Source organism: Salvelinus fontinalis, chromosome 12 (genome assembly GCF_029448725.1).
Source record: "Salvelinus fontinalis isolate EN_2023a chromosome 12, ASM2944872v1, whole genome shotgun sequence".
Lineage (NCBI taxonomy): Eukaryota > Metazoa > Chordata > Actinopteri > Salmoniformes > Salmonidae > Salvelinus > Salvelinus fontinalis.
This window is the reverse complement of record NC_074676.1, coordinates 41204185-41222991: the sequence shown is the minus strand read 5'-3', so window position 1 is coordinate 41222991 and position 18807 is coordinate 41204185. Positions and strand designations below refer to the sequence as shown.

The 18807-nt window shown below is 44.1% G+C and overlaps 1 protein-coding gene across 3 annotated transcripts in view; it reads left to right on the top strand.

The window, feature by feature from the left end:
- Positions 1-12221, top strand: part of LOC129867424 (coiled-coil domain-containing protein 50-like) — a 31093-nt gene extending 18872 nt beyond the window's left edge. Inside the window, exons 6-12 of one of the 3 annotated variants that reach the window (XM_055940814.1) lie at positions 4675-5580; positions 6396-6556; positions 6824-6868; positions 7609-7725; positions 8059-8138; positions 8445-8548; positions 8775-12221. In XM_055940814.1, the coding sequence (XP_055796789.1) occupies positions 4675-5580; positions 6396-6556; positions 6824-6868; positions 7609-7725; positions 8059-8138; positions 8445-8548; positions 8775-8794 (1433 nt within the window). In that variant the 3' untranslated portion in view covers positions 8795-12221. The other 2 variants (XM_055940816.1, XM_055940815.1) reach the window with 2 other exon arrangements.
- The last annotated feature ends 6586 nt before the right edge of the window (positions 12222-18807 follow it).

The window sequence follows — 18807 nt, the reverse complement described above, 5'->3', positions numbered from 1 at the left end:
GATTATATTCCTGCTGGAGTTAGGGATTAGGATTATATTCCTGCTGGAGTTAGGATTATACTATTCTGTTGTTGGGGGATATAGGATTATATTCCTATTGGTTTGGGGATATAGCATTATATTCCTGTTGGCGTGAGTGATTAGGATTAGATTCCTGTTGGAGTGAGAGATTTAGGATAAGATTATTCTGTTTGAGGGAAGGCTGTGGGATTAGATTATTCTGTTGTCGGAGGGAAGGCTGTGGGATTATATATTATTCTGTTGTCGGAGGGAAGGCTGTGGGATTATATATTTTTCTGTTGTCGGAGGGAAGGCTGTGGGATTATATATTTTTCTGTTGTCGGAGGGAAGGCTGTGGGATTATATATTTTTCTGTTGTCGGAGGGAAGGCTGTGGGATTATATATTTTTCTGTTGTCGGAGGGAAGGCTGTGGGATTATATATTATTCTGTTGTCGGAGGGAAGGGTATGTGCCACTGGTTATGTGTAAGGGTGGGTGGGTTATCAAAATCAAATATAGGGGGGGGGGGGGGGGTGGGATGGAGTAGTGTGTTAGAATAGAGTTGATTTAGGATGAGGATTTAGGAGGGCTGTTTTAAGCAAATAGCTGACCTTGAGGTAGAGCGTGTGTGCGTAGATACTGAGGAGTCATTTGTCATCTTGCTCCCTCCTCTCTGCCTATCTTACACACACACTGCAGTTCTGCTCGTTAGTGAGCTGAGGCGTTGTTTTGCAGGGCTGCGAGAGCAGCTTTGACTCCAATGTCTCATTGGAAAGCGATGGTGGATAATAAAATAAGTTAATGCAGAACCAGCTCTGGTGTCCACTAGTACATTCTAGTACCTTGATTCAACCCCAAATTCACAGCGAAACTATTTGAATACTTTACCAGATTTATAAAATGAGTTGTGGTATTGAGTAGAAAGACTTCACTTTTTACAATAGAAATGAGTGAAAATATCTGAATTCAGTGTGTTGTTTTGGAAACGGACTAGGCCTATAGGATCAGGACTGTTTTCTAAGTCAGATGACCTTTTTTTAACATGACCAAAGTATATATTTTTTATTGAGTCAGATGAACTCGTGGATACCATTTTTATGTCTCCGTGTCCAGTAGGAAGGAAGTTAGAGGTAGTTTTGCTAGCCAATGCTAACTAGCGTTAGCGCAATGACTGGAAGTCTATGGGTATCTGCTAGCATGCAGGCTGTAGTTACAGTATGTAGGTTAGTATGAGCAGGGCTGAAGGGACAGTCACTGCTGTCAGGAATGTTCTGCCGTCATGTCTTTCCACACGAATCTCTTCTTTCCTCGGGAAAATCCTCTTCCTGTAGATGCATAACCAACCCAGGGCCATAGCCACAAAGTCTCTCAGAGTAGGAGGGCTGATCTTGGATCAGTTTTGCCTTTTTAGAGCACAATGAATAAGATTATATGGACACTGGGGAACCTGATCCTAGATCAGGACTCCTACTCTGAGAGGCTTTATGGCTAAAGCTGTATGTAGCACTACCTCACCCTGCTCTCTCATGTATTACTGTCTAGCTGGGCTGGCTTTAGAACCCAGGGCTCCCTCTGTATTACACAAACAAACATTCTCCCATGCTGCCGTGGGTGTGCTAGAGCTGGGACGATAAATCAAACAATTCTTCCACACCGACCCCTTTTCATGGACACTTTGCTCATATCGTTCATTACAATAAAAAGTTTGAAATGAAATAAGTCTTCTAATATGGGTGGTTGTTGATGGGACATTTTTACAACTACATAATTTTAAAGTAGTAGTTTTAAGAGTAATAAAAAAATTTAAAAAATGGTATCGTCCAATGGATCGTTATTGTGATAATTCAGTCAATTTGTCGCAATATGGATTTAAAAAAAAATGTTTTTATTGTATCGCCCAGCTCTAGTGTGTACATGCCCCTCCACACACACACTCTCTGCCACGTCTTATCTCGGGCGAGTCGTTTCCTCAGGCCCGTGTGATTGGCCACCCTTCTCAGGAAGTGACGGACGCTGCCTAGCTGCCATGTTTGTCTTCTCATTCAGAGAGAAACAGAGGTTGGTTTAGCGTTCAGCTTCTGCAGATAAACCACTGGGGGAGAGCGAGGTGTGAAGAGAGGGAGGTGAGACAGAGGAAGGAAAGACATGTGTCTGGGTTTTGTTATTGAGAGAGAAAAGCAGGCCAGAGCATCATTTCCACACTTAACTGCTCAGTCGGCTTATAAAACTGACAGTTGACTGATGGAGAAGTAGTTGGCTATCTGCCATAATACAGAGAACAGCCCATTGTTGAGGGTTACGGAGCATTTTAAATGATTATGTAATTAACAAGACATTAAGGACTAGGTGGTTTCTACCTGGCCTTGTATTTCAACATTTACAGAGTAGTTTCTGTTGATCAGATTAACCTCGACAGCTGCTGCTGGATGCCTGCCATTCCATTCGGCTGACACACACCTGTGTCCTTCACACATTGTTTGTTTTCACTCGAATGCAGGCCTGTGATTTGTCAGTGCATGTTAGGAAGGTTAACTGTGGCTGTAAAAGTTAATTTACATTTGAGTCATTTAACAGACACTCTTATCCAGAGCGACTTACAGTTAGTGAAATCATCTTCAGATAGCTAGGTGGGACAATCACATATTACAGTAGTTAGTATATTCAGATAGCTAGGTGGGACAATCACATATTACAGTAGTTAGTATATTCAGATAGCTAGGTGGGACAATCACATATTACAGTAGTTAGTATATTCAGATAGCTAGGTGGGACAATCACATATTACAGTAGTTAGTATATTCAGATAGCTAGGTGGGACAATCACATATTACAGGCATAGAAAGTACATGTCCTTCTCAAACTATCAGTAGCTGGTCTGATTTGTATCATTATGTTTTATATATGCAGTTGAAGTCGGAAGTTTACATACACCTTAGCCAAATACATTTAATCTCAGTTTTTCACAATTCCTGACATTTACTCCTAGTAACAATTCCCTGTCTTAGGTCAGTTAGGATCGCCACTTTATTTTAATAATGTGAAATGTCAGAATAATAGTTGAGATAATGATTTATTTCAGCTTTTATTTCTTTCATTACATTCCCAGTGGGTGAGAAGTTTACATACACTCAATTAGTATTTGATAGCATTGCCTTTAAATTGTTTAACTTGGGTCAAACGTTACGGGTAGCCTTCCACAAGCTTCCCACAATAAGTTGGGTGAATTTTGGCCCATTCCTCCTGACAGAGCTGGTGTAACTGAGTCAGGTTTGTAGGCCTCCATGCTCGCACACGCTTTTTCAGTTCTGCCCACAAATGTTCTATAGGATTGAGGTCAGGGCTTTGTGTTGGCCACTACAATACCTTGATTTTGTTGTCCTGTAGCCATTTTGCCACAGCTTTGTAAGTATGCTGGGGTCATTGTCCATTTGGAAGACCCATTTGTGACCAAGCTTTAACTTCCTGACTGATGTCTTGAGATGTTGCTTCAATATATCGACAATTTTCCTACCTCATGATGCCATCTATTTTGTGAAGTGCACCAGTCCCTCCTGCAGCGAAGCACCCCCACAACATGATGCTGCCACCCCTGTGCTTCACGGTTGGGATGGTGTTCTTCAGCTTGCAAGCATCCCCCTTTTTCCTCCAAACATAACGATGGTCATTATGGCCAAACGGTTCTACTTTTGTTTCATCAGACCAGAGGACATTTCTCCAAAAAGTACAATCTTTGTCCCCATGTGCAGTTGCAAACCGTGGCTTCTTCCTTGCTGAGCGTACTTTCAGGTAATTTCAATGTAGGACTCGTTTTACTGTGGATATAGATACTTTTGTACCTGTTTCCTCCAGTATCTTCACAAGGTCCTTTCCTGCTGTTTTGGGATTGATTTGCACTTTTTGCACCAAATTACGTTAATCTCCAGGAGACAGAACGCGTCTCCTTCCTGAGCGGTATGACGGCTGCGTGGTCACTTGGTGTTTATACTTGCGTACTATTGTTTGTACAGATGAACGTGGTACCTTCAGGCATTTGGAAATTGTTCCCAAGGATGAACCAGACTTTGTGGGGGTTTACAATTTGTTTTCTGTTGTCTTGGCTGATTTCTTTTGATTTTCCCATGATGTCAAGCAAAGAGGCACTGATTTTGAAGGTAGGCCTTGAAATACATCCACAGGTACACCTCCAATAGGCTAATTGACATCATTTGATGTTTGTCAATTTGTCAATCAGAAGCTTCTAAAGCCATGACATCATTTTCTGGAATTTTCCAAACTGTTTGAAGGCACAGTCAACTTAGTGTATGTAAACTTCTGATCCACTGGAATTGTGATACAGTGAAATAATCTGTCTGTAAACAATTGTCGGAAAAATGACTTGTGTCATGCACAAAGTAGATGTCCTAACCGACTTGCCAAAACTATAGTTTGTTAAAACAAGAAATTTGTGGAGTGGTTGAAAAACGAGTTTTAATGACTCCAACCGAAGTGTTGGAGTCATTAGGAATTGTGAAAAACTGGGTTTAAATGTATTTGGCTAAGATGTATGTAAACTTCTGACTTCAACTGTATAACTAACCAACCCAGCTTCACTGACATCTCTGTTATTGTCTTGTTCCACCCATCCATGTCTTCCTTCCATCTCTTCATATCCATCCTCCCTCCCCTCAACCCAGCCATCCGAGCCTCTTTGGACCTGGATGAAAAACCCAGGCGGCCTGGTTCTAACTCTCTCTCTTCGGAGAGAGATGCTGTGGAGACTAGAACCAACTCTCTTTCCAGATACCCTGAGCACCATTTAGAGGGTAGGGGAGAGGGGAGAAGGGGCAGGCATGGAGACGCACACCCTGAGCACCACCGCTCCAGTAGCAGGGGCAAACATGGGGACAGGTACCCCGATTACCACCACCCCACTGAGGGTAGAAGCAGAGGGAAGGAGGGCCAGAGGAGCAGAGACCACCAGGGGTCCCAGTCAACCTTCTTTGCAGACAACCATGAGCCCAGGAAACAGCGAGAGGAGGAGGGGGGGGATAGGGTGGTCAGGAGGAAGGAGAGGCCCGCCCGGCCGCCCCCGCCGTCCCATATCCCTGTGAAGAGAGACGAGGCTTGGGACAGGGATAGAGAGAGACACCGGGAGTGGGAGAGAGAGGGGGAAAGAGACAGACGGAGAGAACCCAGGAGAGATGAGGAAATTGAGAGAGATGCACCAAGACAGGGAAGACACGGGGAGCGATTGAGAGACCAAGAGCATAGCCGAGACAAAGACAGACACCGAGAGAGAACCAAGAGCAGGGAGCGAGGTCTGGATGAAGTCCAGGACGAGCCCATCCCCAGTAGCCGCAGCAGGGCCTGGGACGGTGGTGGGGAGGAGGCCCCTTTCCCTGGGGATGATGAAGAGGAGAAAGGGGGGGCCAGGGCCCGCCTGACGCTCCGCTCTGGCCCCAGTGAGCTGTGTGAGGAGGCGGCGAGGAGGAGCCCCAGGATGGGGAGAGAGAGAGGGGAGAGGGGACACAGGGACCCTGGGGAGGGCCCCAGCACGGGCAAGGAGCGCTCCCATACTCACCCCGCTCCCAGGGAGCCAGGTACGGCCTAGCGCCGGGCCCGTGGCCGACCATTTGTGGGTGTGGTGTGTGTGTGGGTTCTTGATTGGCCCATGGCTGGGAGCTGCTGGTGGTGGTTTTGTCTCTAACTAAATAATCATTCATCAACAATTATTTTCCTCTTCGTCATCATCATCTTGGTGTAGCAGCTTTCAGTCATTATGGTGGAATTCCACAGTCAGTCACAATACAAGGCCCTGCTGCCAAAGGTCTCTGTGAAACAGTTGAATCAGGTGTGTGTGTGTGACAGAGCGCCCAGATAGAAATATACTGCGTAGAACAGACATGATTCTAGTATTGATCAGCTTCTATACATGACATTTCTTTCTGTAATGTTTTTACTGTTACACTCCAATTCTATTCCTCAAGGGCTTCTGTCGGCGTGCACTTTCATCCCTGTCTAGTCTACTCACCAGAACTGATCAAGTACTGGCATGGATTTGCCATCAATTTGTCCACACTTACCTACTCTGACCATAAATCAGACATTGATTAAAATAGCAGTGATTTAAACCTGTAGACACTGCAGCCCTAGAAGAATCAGAGTTAGGGATTCTGTGGTTCTCATCCACTCTAGTCTGGTGTTCCCTGGTCCTGAGGTCCCAAAAGGCTGCACGTCTTAGTTATTTATTCCTGATTCAAGTTAAAGGCTTGACGATTAGTTGAATCAGATGTGTAGTACTAGGGCAAAAATAAAAAAGTACACTCTTTTGGGTCCCCAGGAACAGCATTGGGGAAACACTGTTCCAGACTACAAACAGCTGTATTGACTCTATGTTGTGTGGCGCCCCCTGCAGGTCGTATCGTGCAAGGAGGACCAGGGGTTCGTGGAGCAGTGGTAATGGCAGGGAATTACGGACTCGGCGAGGCCACCCAGGGCATCACTAAGCTGGACCTGCGGGAGCAGGAGCTGCTGGACATGGAGGTGGCCCGGAAACTACAGGAGGAAGAGGTGAAGGTGAGAGTTATTAGGACAATATAACACCCTTATTAAAACATCATAAAACCCTTGGACAACATGGTAGCTAAAACTCTGTCCCATCGTTTAGTTAACATACGTAACATTCAGTAGACCTCAGCTATGTTTTGTTTCAGATGTCTGTGAGAAATGTTCCGGCTCAACAGTCACTTCCTATGTTATGTCATGATAGAGCCCAGGGAACAGAATGTTCTATGCTGAGGGAAAATATGACTCAATTGGTTCTTAATTATTTTTCGGGTTTAGGGAAGCAAGATGGACAAGCGTGCGGCCCAAGTGGCTCAGGATGAGGTGAGTAGACGGCCGGCTGCTTCTCTGTCTGGAACAGTCGTCACTGACCTTCTCGCGCTCTCTTTCATTTTCTCTCATTCTCTTGCCCTGTCTCTCAAGTCTCAACTTTTGACACAGCAATGAAGCAAGGTGTGTACAAGTTGTTTACCTTTGTGAAATAAATGATGTCCCTTGGTCCATTCATTCCTTTTGGTCAGTGTTAACCTGGGTAATCAACTCTCACCACATCATGGTTATATCCGTGTGTGGCAGAAGCCATATGATGCAACACTATGTGCCTGAAAGGGACAATCTCAGATTGGAGGAACAACATACCGTTACCCCGCCTCTTGTTTTAGTAAACAGCTGGAGAAATGGAGCCACTCTCATTCATTTGTAGCAAGTCTCTGTGTTTGTACTGTAACTGTATAGTAAACGTTGTATTGGTGTTGCCAGGAGATAGCCCGGCTGCTGACGGAGCGGGAGTAGAATAACCACGTTGTATTGGTGTTGTCAGGAGATAGCCCGGCTGCTGACGGAGCGGGAGTAGAATAACCACGTTGTATTGGTGTTGTCAGGAGATAGCCCGGCTGCTGACGGAGCGGGAGTAGAATAACCACGTTGTATTGGTGTTGCCAGGAGATAGCCCGGCTGCTGACGGAGCGGGAGTAGAATAACCACGTTGTATTGGTGTTGCCAGGAGATAGCCCAGCTGCTGACGGAGCGGGAGTAGAATAACCACGTTGTATTGGTGTTGTCAGGAGATAGCCCGGCTGCTGATGGAGCGGGAGAAGATTGAGTACAAGAAGTCCAGAGAGAAGGAGAAGCAGGGGATGAGGCCGGAAGAGAGGAGGAGGCCAGAGGGAGGAGACTACAAGGTAACTCTCTCTCTCCTTATTTTTCTGAATGAGATGACTTTATGATTTCAGGACTACATGTACAGTATTCTGATCATTAAGATAATATGTTTCATACTGTAATGGCGGTCCCGCCAATTAATTAATTTGTTGAAATGACCTGTTTTTTTGTTTTTTACATAGGAGTACTGTAGTAAGAGCAGCACAGGTTACATTTTAGTCATTCAGCAGACGCTCTTATCCAAAGCAACCTAATGTTAGTGCAGGTTTATTGGCACAGTTTAAGGTGCATTTTTTTGATCAACTTGTTGATAAGCCCAGACTGAAGATAGTGTCTGTCTGTGTGTGTTCCAGCCAAGCTCAGAGGAGGTAGTGCATCCCAGACTACGAGAGGAGGAATACCAGAAGCCCAGGAACCACCAAAAGCCTGCCAGGTGCTGGCCTCACTCTGTCATTAGCCTGCCAGGTGCTGGCCTCACTCTGTCATTAGCCTGCCAGGTGCTGGCCTCACTCTGTCATTAGCCTGCCAGGTGCTGGCCTCACTCTGTCATTAGCCTGCCAGGTGCTGGCCTCACTCTGTCATTAGCCTGCCAGGTGCTGGCCTCACTCTGTCATTAGCCTGCCAGGTGCTGGCCTCACTCTGTCATTAGCCTGCCAACAACATGAATACACCCCGTGTTGTAACAATATTATGGCCTTAAAATAATTGTTTCTCTCTCTCGCCCTCTGCCCTCTCACAGGCCTTCTCAACCTCCTCCACATGACTATGAGAATGTGGAGTCCAGCTACTCAGGGAGCCACTATTCTTCCGGGTCTCCAGCCAGACCTGAGGCAGCTTTCAAAGGTAAATTCAGCTATTTTTGTCGGGTTTAACTCGGGCCTCAACCTAAAACACAAAGAATTTAGATCTAACATTTCTCATACAGCTAACTTTCTATCCAGCATACCACATGGTTGGCATACACCAAATGTATTTCTTAGAGAGCTCCAACCATTCTAGCCAGTGATTATATTGTTAGGTGTTAAAGATCAAGCTGATGCGCTCTCTCTCTCCTCCCTATATCTTCTAGGTGTCTATTACAGACAGTGACCGAGGCTTCCTAAGCCATCCATCTGAGTTTATTTAGATTTTTTTTCTTTGCTGTATTTTTAAAACTCCCATCACTTTCTATTGGCCAAGAGCCTTGGAACAATGTACCTAGTCGTTGGCAGTGGGTTCGGGGAGGGTGTTGGCCAAGAGGAGGTGCAGCTGAGAGCTGAAACTCACACGCTGTCATTTGTTCTTTCTTTTAATTGGCGCGACAACAAAGAACCGAAAGGAGACGCCTTGTGACATTCTAACTCCTGCTGGCTCTTAACTGTGGATGATGATGTGGAAGATGATGATTTAAAAAAGAGTGAAATGTTCCTGTTTTGCTGTGTTAGTCGTTTGCTGGTGTTTCTGTCCATCCGTGGATCATGCTCGTCATGGTGGATCAGGCCTTTGCTGGATATATAACTGTGCAATCTCTGTCTCTGTATCTATGGCTGTCTATGGGATGTGCCTGTCTTTGGAGTCAAAATGGTGGCCGCGTTGTTCTGTGCACTCCCAGGTTCCAGTTCTCCTGTGCTTGTATCGTGCTGCACATCAAGGCTGAACAACAACATGACCGGCCCAGTCCAAAACTCTATTATTTCAGGAGAATGGATCTTTGTGTTAACGTCTTTCCAGTCCGGAAACGGATGGTGATCGTATGTGGACTTGTTGCTCTCTGCAAGCTCTCTACCTGTGTTCCCATGTCTTTCTAAGGGGCTGGTGTACATAGCTGCTGGGAATACGGACTTGGAGGTGAAGTGTTATGGGACATACTGCTATCATTGTGTTTCTACGTGCATACTTACTGACAGTTCTGTTCTCTTTGTTAGTCAGCTAGAGCACAAGCCACCGCAAACGCCAATCAGTTGTTTTGTGGATCAACAAAACATGCTATTTTAAATATTAGCCCTAATATATTTGATTGGATGTGCCGTCAGTATTTGATTTTGTCTTATCTGCTTACAAACTGGCATCGGCAAATGCTTTCAGCGCTAAGAGAAGTGGAACAGTAGGAATTGAATGCATGTACATTTCAGATCTGTGCCAAACATAACTCTTGTGCTTGTTTTGTCAGAGCTGTATTCACTAGGAACGGGACAAAACGGGGAGGGACCAACCTGAATTTGTCCAATAGAAACTCTTGTTTTTGTTGCAAAACATTTTCCATTGCTGTATGTTTTGCTACAGTGTACAATAATGAATACTCCCCAGGTTGTGTTTTTCCTAATCGACAGTGTCCATTGATTGAATGGTTGACTCGTTGGTTACCTGTTAAAGTGCAAGTTTCTGTTTCTGCATTTTATTTAGTTTTATATACTTTTATTTAATCTTATTTGATTTGGCATCACTCTTAAAAGGCATTTCTTGTTTCCTGTACATTCCATTCCTAATGAAATGCCTTCACTCCCTGTCTCACACACACACACCACTCTCTAAGAGGGATATCACTTCCTGTGCGTGTAACATGAGTAAACATTCTCAGGGTAAACAAAGTGTGGAGGGAAGTATCAGTCATCCACTGAATCAACAGAGTAAGTGAGAACATGATGTAATTCCACTCAAAGGGACCTTTAGACAGACAGCTAGGTGATAGGGTCAACTTCTCCGGCAGCTGGGTGATGGGGGTCAACTTCTCCGGCAGCTGGGTGATGGGGGTCGACTTCTCCCGGCAGCTGGGTGATGGGGGTCGACTTCTCCCGGCAGCTGGGTGATGGGGGTCGACTTCTCCCGGCAGCTGGGTGATGGGGGTCGACTTCTCCCGGCAGCTGGGTGATGGGGGTCGACTTCTCCCGGCAGCTGGGTGATGGGGGTCGACTTCTCCCGGCAGCTGGGTGATGGGGGTCGACTTCTCCCGGCAGCTGGGTGATGGGGGTCGACTTCTCCCGGCAGCTGGGTGATGGGGGTCGACTTCTCCCGGCAGCTGGGTGATGGGGGTCGACTTCTCCCGGCAGCTGGGTGATGGGGGTCGACTTCTCCCGGCAGCTGGGTGATGGGGGTCGACTTCTCCCGGCAGCTGGGTGATGGGGGTCGACTTCTCCCGGCAGCTGGGTGATGGGGGTCGACTTCTCCCGGCAGCTGGGTGATGGGGGTCGACTTCTCCCGGCAGCTGGGTGATGGGGGTCGACTTCTCCCGGCAGCTGGGTGATGGGGGTCGACTTCTCCCGGCAGCTGGGTGATGGGGGTCGACTTCTCCCGGCAGCTGGGTGATGGGGGTCGACTTCTCCCGGCAGCTGGGTGATGGGGGTCGACTTCTCCCGGCAGCTGGGTGATGGGGGTCGACTTCTCCCGGCAGCTGGGTGATGGGGGTCGACTTCTCCCGGCAGCTGGGTGATGGGGGTCGACTTCTCCCGGCAGCTGGGTGATGGGGGTCGACTTCTCCCGGCAGCTGGGTGATGGGGGTCGACTTCTCCCGGCAGCTGGGTGATGGGGGTCGACTTCTCCCGGCAGCTGGGTGATGGGGGTCGACTTCTCCATGGCCAGTTTCGTCTTTTTTTTGTTTTACGTATTGAATGAGGGTGGTAGTGGTGGCGATGGATTAAACACTTTTTTATTACCAGACGTCATACTTTAATAGGATCCATGCTATAGCAAAGGGATTACAGGAGACTATATAGGGACTTTTAGAGAGAGCATGCATCCCAAATTGCACCATATTCCCTATATATAGTGCACTACTTTTGACCAGGGCCAATCGTGCTTTGGTTAAAAGTAGAGAATAGTGTGCCATTTGGGATGGAGACATACTGTACTGCCAGTGGTCATGGTACCACCATGTTCATATCATGTATTATAGCCTAATTATTGTTTATTACACATATATAAAGAGTAATCCCACACAGTTTCCAGTTTGATCTAATGAAATGTTTAATTATGATTCCGTCGTATTTACATTTTTCCATTGAGTGATGTTCATCATAGTCTATGATGGTGTTTTTGTTGATATGTTTTGTCCAAGTTGGTAGCGTCTGCTTCAATATATTCTTTTGAGACTTCTGTGCGTATCAAAGACATTCTAGATGTGTGAAATGTTCTGACTTGTTGGAAGGATGGGATTTGTGCCATAGGGATGGTTTATTTTTCCAGGGACTTGTAGATACCGGGGAATCTCAGCTCCTAGGGTAATGACGGTTGAGGAGTATTGGTGTAGAACTGCTCAGAACTGAGATCTGTCTATTCTTTGGGATAATAGCACCATCTTGTGGACATATTGAATATCAAATTAAAACATGTACATTATCTGGTCAGACTGAGTGCATATTGGTGATTGCTGTGTAATGATTGTTCTATATGCTTTGAGTGCAATCTGAACCCGAAATCAAGTGTAATGTTTTTGTTTTGCCATCCAGGGCCTGAATGCAATCTACAAATGAAATCATAAAAGTGACTACTGACACTTACTGTGACTGTTTTGTATCATGAACTGAATAAACAGTTGACATTTGCATGTGTTTATTCATCAAATATTTATGTACAATTCTTTGTCACTATTATTTTTCTAACTTCAGGTTCTGTATCACATTTCTATCAAGACTATTGGAGACCAAAGTATGATGCAAGGCACAAGTGAATAGTTTATGAAAGGCCCAACTAGCCTAAATGTGTTGAGTAGCATGTGGTGCCATTGGCTGTCCTGGAAAATTCAGACTCAGGAATTTGCTTAAAGCATTTATTCTGCGAGTTACAGGTTTAGTTGGCAGATATTATACAACACATGGCTGGAAAACCATATTGCAAGTTGTTCAACAGCCCTGTATCCCTTTCCATTGGCAATCAAAGCGCAAGTATTAAATATACCAGTGTATAGTCAACCATACTCTACATCCCAATGTGCTGCCATTACTCAAAACCTTTGAGGAAACCTCTTGCACTTAATATGTCGTTGTACAGCTACTTAGTTATTTTGTAGTCATTAAACAATAGTCACTGTGACACTGTAGGGGTTCTAGATTTGTTGGGGTTCTAGATCAGCTTGACCATTTTGAATAATATACCCACTAAGCCATGCCTCCAATATCATTTCTCAGTGTGCCTTGCCTTGAGGTGAATTGTAGAGTTACCACCCATGACTGCATTTGTTAGTGATAGAGATATGGTTGTTGATTTCTGTTAATGTTCCGTCCTGTGGCCTTTCACCAAGTGAGATGCTAGGCGAATATTATAATTCTACTCTTTATGACAATACATTACACATCTCATAAGGCCTTATATGAGGTCTAGTTTCACCCTCCTACAGTTGTCTGAAACTTGAGGTTTACAGGCCACATCAGGCCTGCAAGTAGGGTAGCAAAATTCCAGTAATTTTTCTCCAAATTACCAGATAAAGAAAATATATATATATATTCTGGTTTGAGAATTTAAGGAATTTTTCAACCAGGATTCCTGGAAAACCTGGAAAATGTACCAGAATTGTACAACCCTTCCTGCAAGTCACATACAAAGTATTCTGATCCCTTCACTTTTCCACATTTTGTTACATTACAGTTTTATACTAAAATATATATATTTTTTTATTGTCCTCAATCAACACACAAAAAAATATACGGACAGAAAAGTTATTTTTGTGCAAATTTATTAAAAATAACATTTACATACAGTACCAGTCAAAAGTTTGGATGCACCTACACCTACCTGTTCTACATTGTAGAATATTAGTGAAGACATCACAACTATGAAATAACATGAAATCATGTAGAAACCAAAAAAGTTTTAAACAAATCTAAATATTTTCTATTCTAGATTCTTCAAAGTAGCCACCCTTTGACTTGATGACAGCTTTGCACACTATTGTCATTCTCTCAACTAGCTTCACCTGGAATGTTTTTCCAACAGTTCCCACATATGCTTTTCCTTCCCTCTGTGGTCCAACTCATCCCAAACCATCTCAATTTGGTAGAGTGATTGTGATTGTGGAGGCCAGGTCATCTGATGCAGCACTCCATCACTCTCCTTCTTGGTCAAATAGCCCTTACAAGGCCTTGAGGTGTGTTGGGTCATTGTCCTGTTGAAAAACAAATGATAGTCCCACTAAGCGCAAACTAGATGGGATGGCGTATCGCTGGTTAAGAGTGCATTGAATTCTAAATAAGTCACTGACAGTGTCACCAGCAAAGCACCCCCACACCATCACTCCTCCTCCATGCTTCACGGTGGGAACCACACATGCTGAGATCATCCGTTCACCTACTCTGCCTCTCACAAAGACAGCGGTTGGAACTAAAAATCTCACATTTAGACTCAACAGACCAAAGGACAGATTTCCACCAGTCTAATGTCCATTACTCGTGTTTCTTGTCCCAAGCAAGTCTCTTCTTCTTATTGGTGTCCTTTAGTAGTGGTTCACTCGCAATAATTCAACCATGAAGGCCTGATTCAAGCAGCCCCATCTGAACAGTTGATGTTGAGATGTGTCTGTTACTTGTGAAGCATTTATTTGGGCTGCAATTTCTGAGGCTGGTAACTCTAATGAACTTATCCTTTGCAGCAGAGGTAACTCTGGGTCTTACTTTCGTGTGGCGGTCCTCATGAGAGCCAGTTTCATCATAGTGCTTGATAGGTTTTGCAACTGCACTTGAAGAAATGTAAAAGTTCTTGACATTTTCCGGATTGACTGACCTTCATGTCTTAAAGTAATGATGGACTGCCCTTTCCATTTCAGTAATTTGTGCAAAAAATGTCACTAAATGATTTGATAAATTTTGAAAAATGTATGTTATTTATCTTTGTTTAGTATAAGATTAATCAATCACTCAATGTACATGCAAAAACACAGATATTAAAAACAATTGATGTTGGATAAAAAGTGAATTTGTTATCATAACTTAAACAAATTGAGTTGATGTAACTTCTCATTTAGTTTTGAGTCAGCACCACATAAACACTATAAGTAATAATTACTTTTCATTGACTAAAAGACATCTAGTAAGTTTAACTGAGTTAAAAATGCCTTATTGTTTACAGTGTTATAATGTTACACTGAGAACTTGTGTTGTGCTGCATTCCATCTTTATAGTTCCTCTTGTCAGGGAAAAAGGTTGGTCTGGGTATTCCCACTTACCTGTAGAGAGAGAACATGTATTCAGGTATAACAGCGGTCTGGTGATGCCCTGGTTTTACCTGTAGAGAGAGAACATGTATTCAGGTATAACAGCGGTCTGGGTATTCCCACTTACCTGTAGAGAGAGAACATGTATTCAGGTGTAACAGCATTATGGTGATGCCCTGGTTTTACCTGTAGAGAGAGGACATGTATTCAGGTATAACAGCGGTCTGGGTATTCCCACTTACCTGTAGAGAGAGGACATGTATTCAGGTATAACAGCATTCTGCTGATGCCCTGGTTTTACCTGTAGAGAGAGGACATGTATTCAGGTATAACAGCGGTCTGGGTATTCCCACTTACCTGTAGAGAGAGGACATGTATTCAGGTATAACAGCATTCTGCTGATGCCCTGGTTTTACCTGTAGAGAGAGGACATGTATTCAGGTATAACAGCGGTCTGGGTATTCCCACTTACCTGTAGAGAGAGGACATGTATTCAGGTATAACAGCATTCTGGTGATGCCCTGGTTTTACCTGTAGAGAGAGAACATGTATTCAGGTATAACAGTATTCTGCTGATGCCCTGGTTTTACCTGTAGAGAGAGAACATGTATTCAGGTATAACAGCGGTCTGGTGATGCCCTGGTTTTACCTGTAGAGAGAACATGTATTCAGGTATAACAGCATTCTGCTGATGCCCTGGTTTTACCTGTAGAGAGAGAACATGTATTCAGGTATAACAGCGGTCTGGTGATGCCCTGGTTTTACCTGTAGAGAGAACATGTATTCAGGTATAACAGCATTCTGGTGATGTCCTGGTTTTACCTGTAGAGAGAACATGTATTCAGGTATAACAGTATTCTGGTGATGCCCTGGTTTTACCTGTAGAGAGAGAACATGTATTTAGGTATAACAGCGGTCTGGTGATGCCCTGGTTTTACCTGTAGAGAGAGAACATGTATTCAGGTATAACAGCATTCTGGTGATGCCCTGGTTTTACCTGTAGAGAGAGAACATGTATTCAGGTATAACAGCGGTCTGGTGATGCCCTGGTTTTACCTGTAGAGAGAGAACATGTATTCAGGTATAACAGTATTCTGGTGATGCCCTGGTTTTACCTGTAGAGAGAGAACATGTATTCAGGTATAACAGCGGTCTGGTGATGCCCTGGTTTTACCTGTAGAGAGAGAACATGTATTCAGGTATAACAGTATTCTGGTGATGTCCTGGTTTTACCTGTAGAGAGAACATGTATTCAGGTATAACAGTATTCTGGTGATGTCCTGGTTTTACCTGTAGAGAGAACATGTATTTAGGTATAACAGCGGTCTGGTGATGCCCTGGTTTTACCTGTAGAGAGAGAACATGTATTCAGGTATAACAGTATTCTGGTGATGCCCTGGTTTTACCTGTAGAGAGAGAACATGTATTCAGGTATAACAGCATTCTGGTGATGCCCTGGTTTTACCTGTAGAGAGAGGACATGTATTCAGGTATAACAGCGGTCTGGTGATGCCCTGGTTTTACCTGTAGAGAGAGAACATGTATTCAGGTATAACAGCGGTCTGGGTATTCCCACTTACCTGTAGAGAGAGAACATGTATTCAGGTGTAACAGCATTATGGTGATGCCCTGGTTTTACCTGTAGAGAGAGGACATGTATTCAGGTATAACAGCGGTCTGGGTATTCCCACTTACCTGTAGAGAGAGGACATGTATTCAGGTATAACAGCATTCTGCTGATGCCCTGGTTTTACCTGTAGAGAGAGGACATGTATTCAGGTATAACAGCGGTCTGGGTATTCCCACTTACCTGTAGAGAGAGGACATGTATTCAGGTATAACAGCATTCTGCTGATGCCCTGGTTTTACCTGTAGAGAGAGGACATGTATTCAGGTATAACAGCGGTCTGGGTATTCCCACTTACCTGTAGAGAGAGGACATGTATTCAGGTATAACAGCATTCTGGTGATGCCCTGGTTTTACCTGTAGAGAGAGAACATGTATTCAGGTATAACAGTATTCTGCTGATGCCCTGGTTTTACCTGTAGAGAGAGAACATGTATTCAGGTATAACAGCGGTCTGGTGATGCCCTGGTTTTACCTGTAGAGAGAACATGTATTCAGGTATAACAGCATTCTGCTGATGCCCTGGTTTTACCTGTAGAGAGAGAACATGTATTCAGGTATAACAGCGGTCTGGTGATGCCCTGGTTTTACCTGTAGAGAGAACATGTATTCAGGTATAACAGCATTCTGGTGATGTCCTGGTTTTACCTGTAGAGAGAACATGTATTCAGGTATAACAGTATTCTGGTGATGCCCTGGTTTTACCTGTAGAGAGAGAACATGTATTTAGGTATAACAGCGGTCTGGTGATGCCCTGGTTTTACCTGTAGAGAGAGAACATGTATTCAGGTATAACAGCATTCTGGTGATGCCCTGGTTTTACCTGTAGAGAGAGAACATGTATTCAGGTATAACAGCGGTCTGGTGATGCCCTGGTTTTACCTGTAGAGAGAGAACATGTATTCAGGTATAACAGTATTCTGGTGATGCCCTGGTTTTACCTGTAGAGAGAGAACATGTATTCAGGTATAACAGCGGTCTGGTGATGCCCTGGTTTTACCTGTAGAGAGAGAACATGTATTCAGGTATAACAGTATTCTGGTGATGTCCTGGTTTTACCTGTAGAGAGAACATGTATTCAGGTATAACAGTATTCTGGTGATGTCCTGGTTTTACCTGTAGAGAGAACATGTATTTAGGTATAACAGCGGTCTGGTGATGCCCTGGTTTTACCTGTAGAGAGAGAACATGTATTCAGGTATAACAGTATTCTGGTGATGCCCTGGTTTTACCTGTAGAGAGAGAACATGTATTCAGGTATAACAGCATTCTGGTGATGCCCTGGTTTTACCTGTAGAGAGAGGACATGTATTCAGGTATAACAGCGGTCTGGTGATGCCCTGGTTTTACCTGTAGAGAGAGAACATGTATTCAGGTATAACAGCATTCTGGTGATGCCCTGGTTTTACCTGCAGCACAAACATGTCTCCTGGAAAAGGAGAGAATAAAAAAAGATGAAAGTGAGTCATGCTGGGTTGCAGTCATCAGGGAAAGTACAATGTCCCATTTCGTCTAACTCTTCCCTGTGAATTGAAGTAGAAAGGAGGGTTTGGTTCTTCAGTAGAGCTGGTTTACCAACATACCTGACATTGTCATGGTTCGCTTGGATGTGTCAACACCACTGAAACTGCCCACAGTGGACTATGTCATACAATGGTTCTATTCTCCTTTGAGACACATCACCGTAACCATATGAGTGTTACGACCTGGTTTCCCGGACAGATTAAGCCTAGTCCTGGACTAAGAAGCACTTTCAGTGGAGGATCTCCTTTGATCATGTTTGAAGTCTAGAATAAGGCTTTTTCTGTGACTAGAAACCTTCCCAATATCAGGCAAACTCTTCTCAGGTTATTAAAACATTGTTTCTCACAACTTAACCAGAGGCATTGGCACCTGTTGACATACCTGCTACACACACTACCAGAAACAATGACTGAAATTCATCAGTGCATCTCAGGCAAGGTTTCTAGCTGTGTGGGCAACTTGTAACACTTGGAAAGGACCCTGTGAGAAGTAGGCTACTGTTGTACATTGTTACAGTCCTTGTGGAGATTTGTGTCATTAGTGATTTGTCTTATCATTGTAGTTACAACTATTGCAATACAGTAATATCAGGGTTCATTGCTAAAGTATTACCATATACACACTACCGTTCAAAAGTTTGGGGTCAGCTTAGAAATGTCCTTATTTTTGAAAGAAAAGCACATTTTCAAGGCAGAGTTCCTCTGTCCAGTGTCTGTGTTCTTTTGCCCATCTTCATTTTTTATTTTTATTGGCCAGTCTGAGATATGGATTTTTCTTTGCAACTCTGACTGGAAGGCCAGCGTCCAGGAGTCGCCTCTTCACTGTTGATGTTGA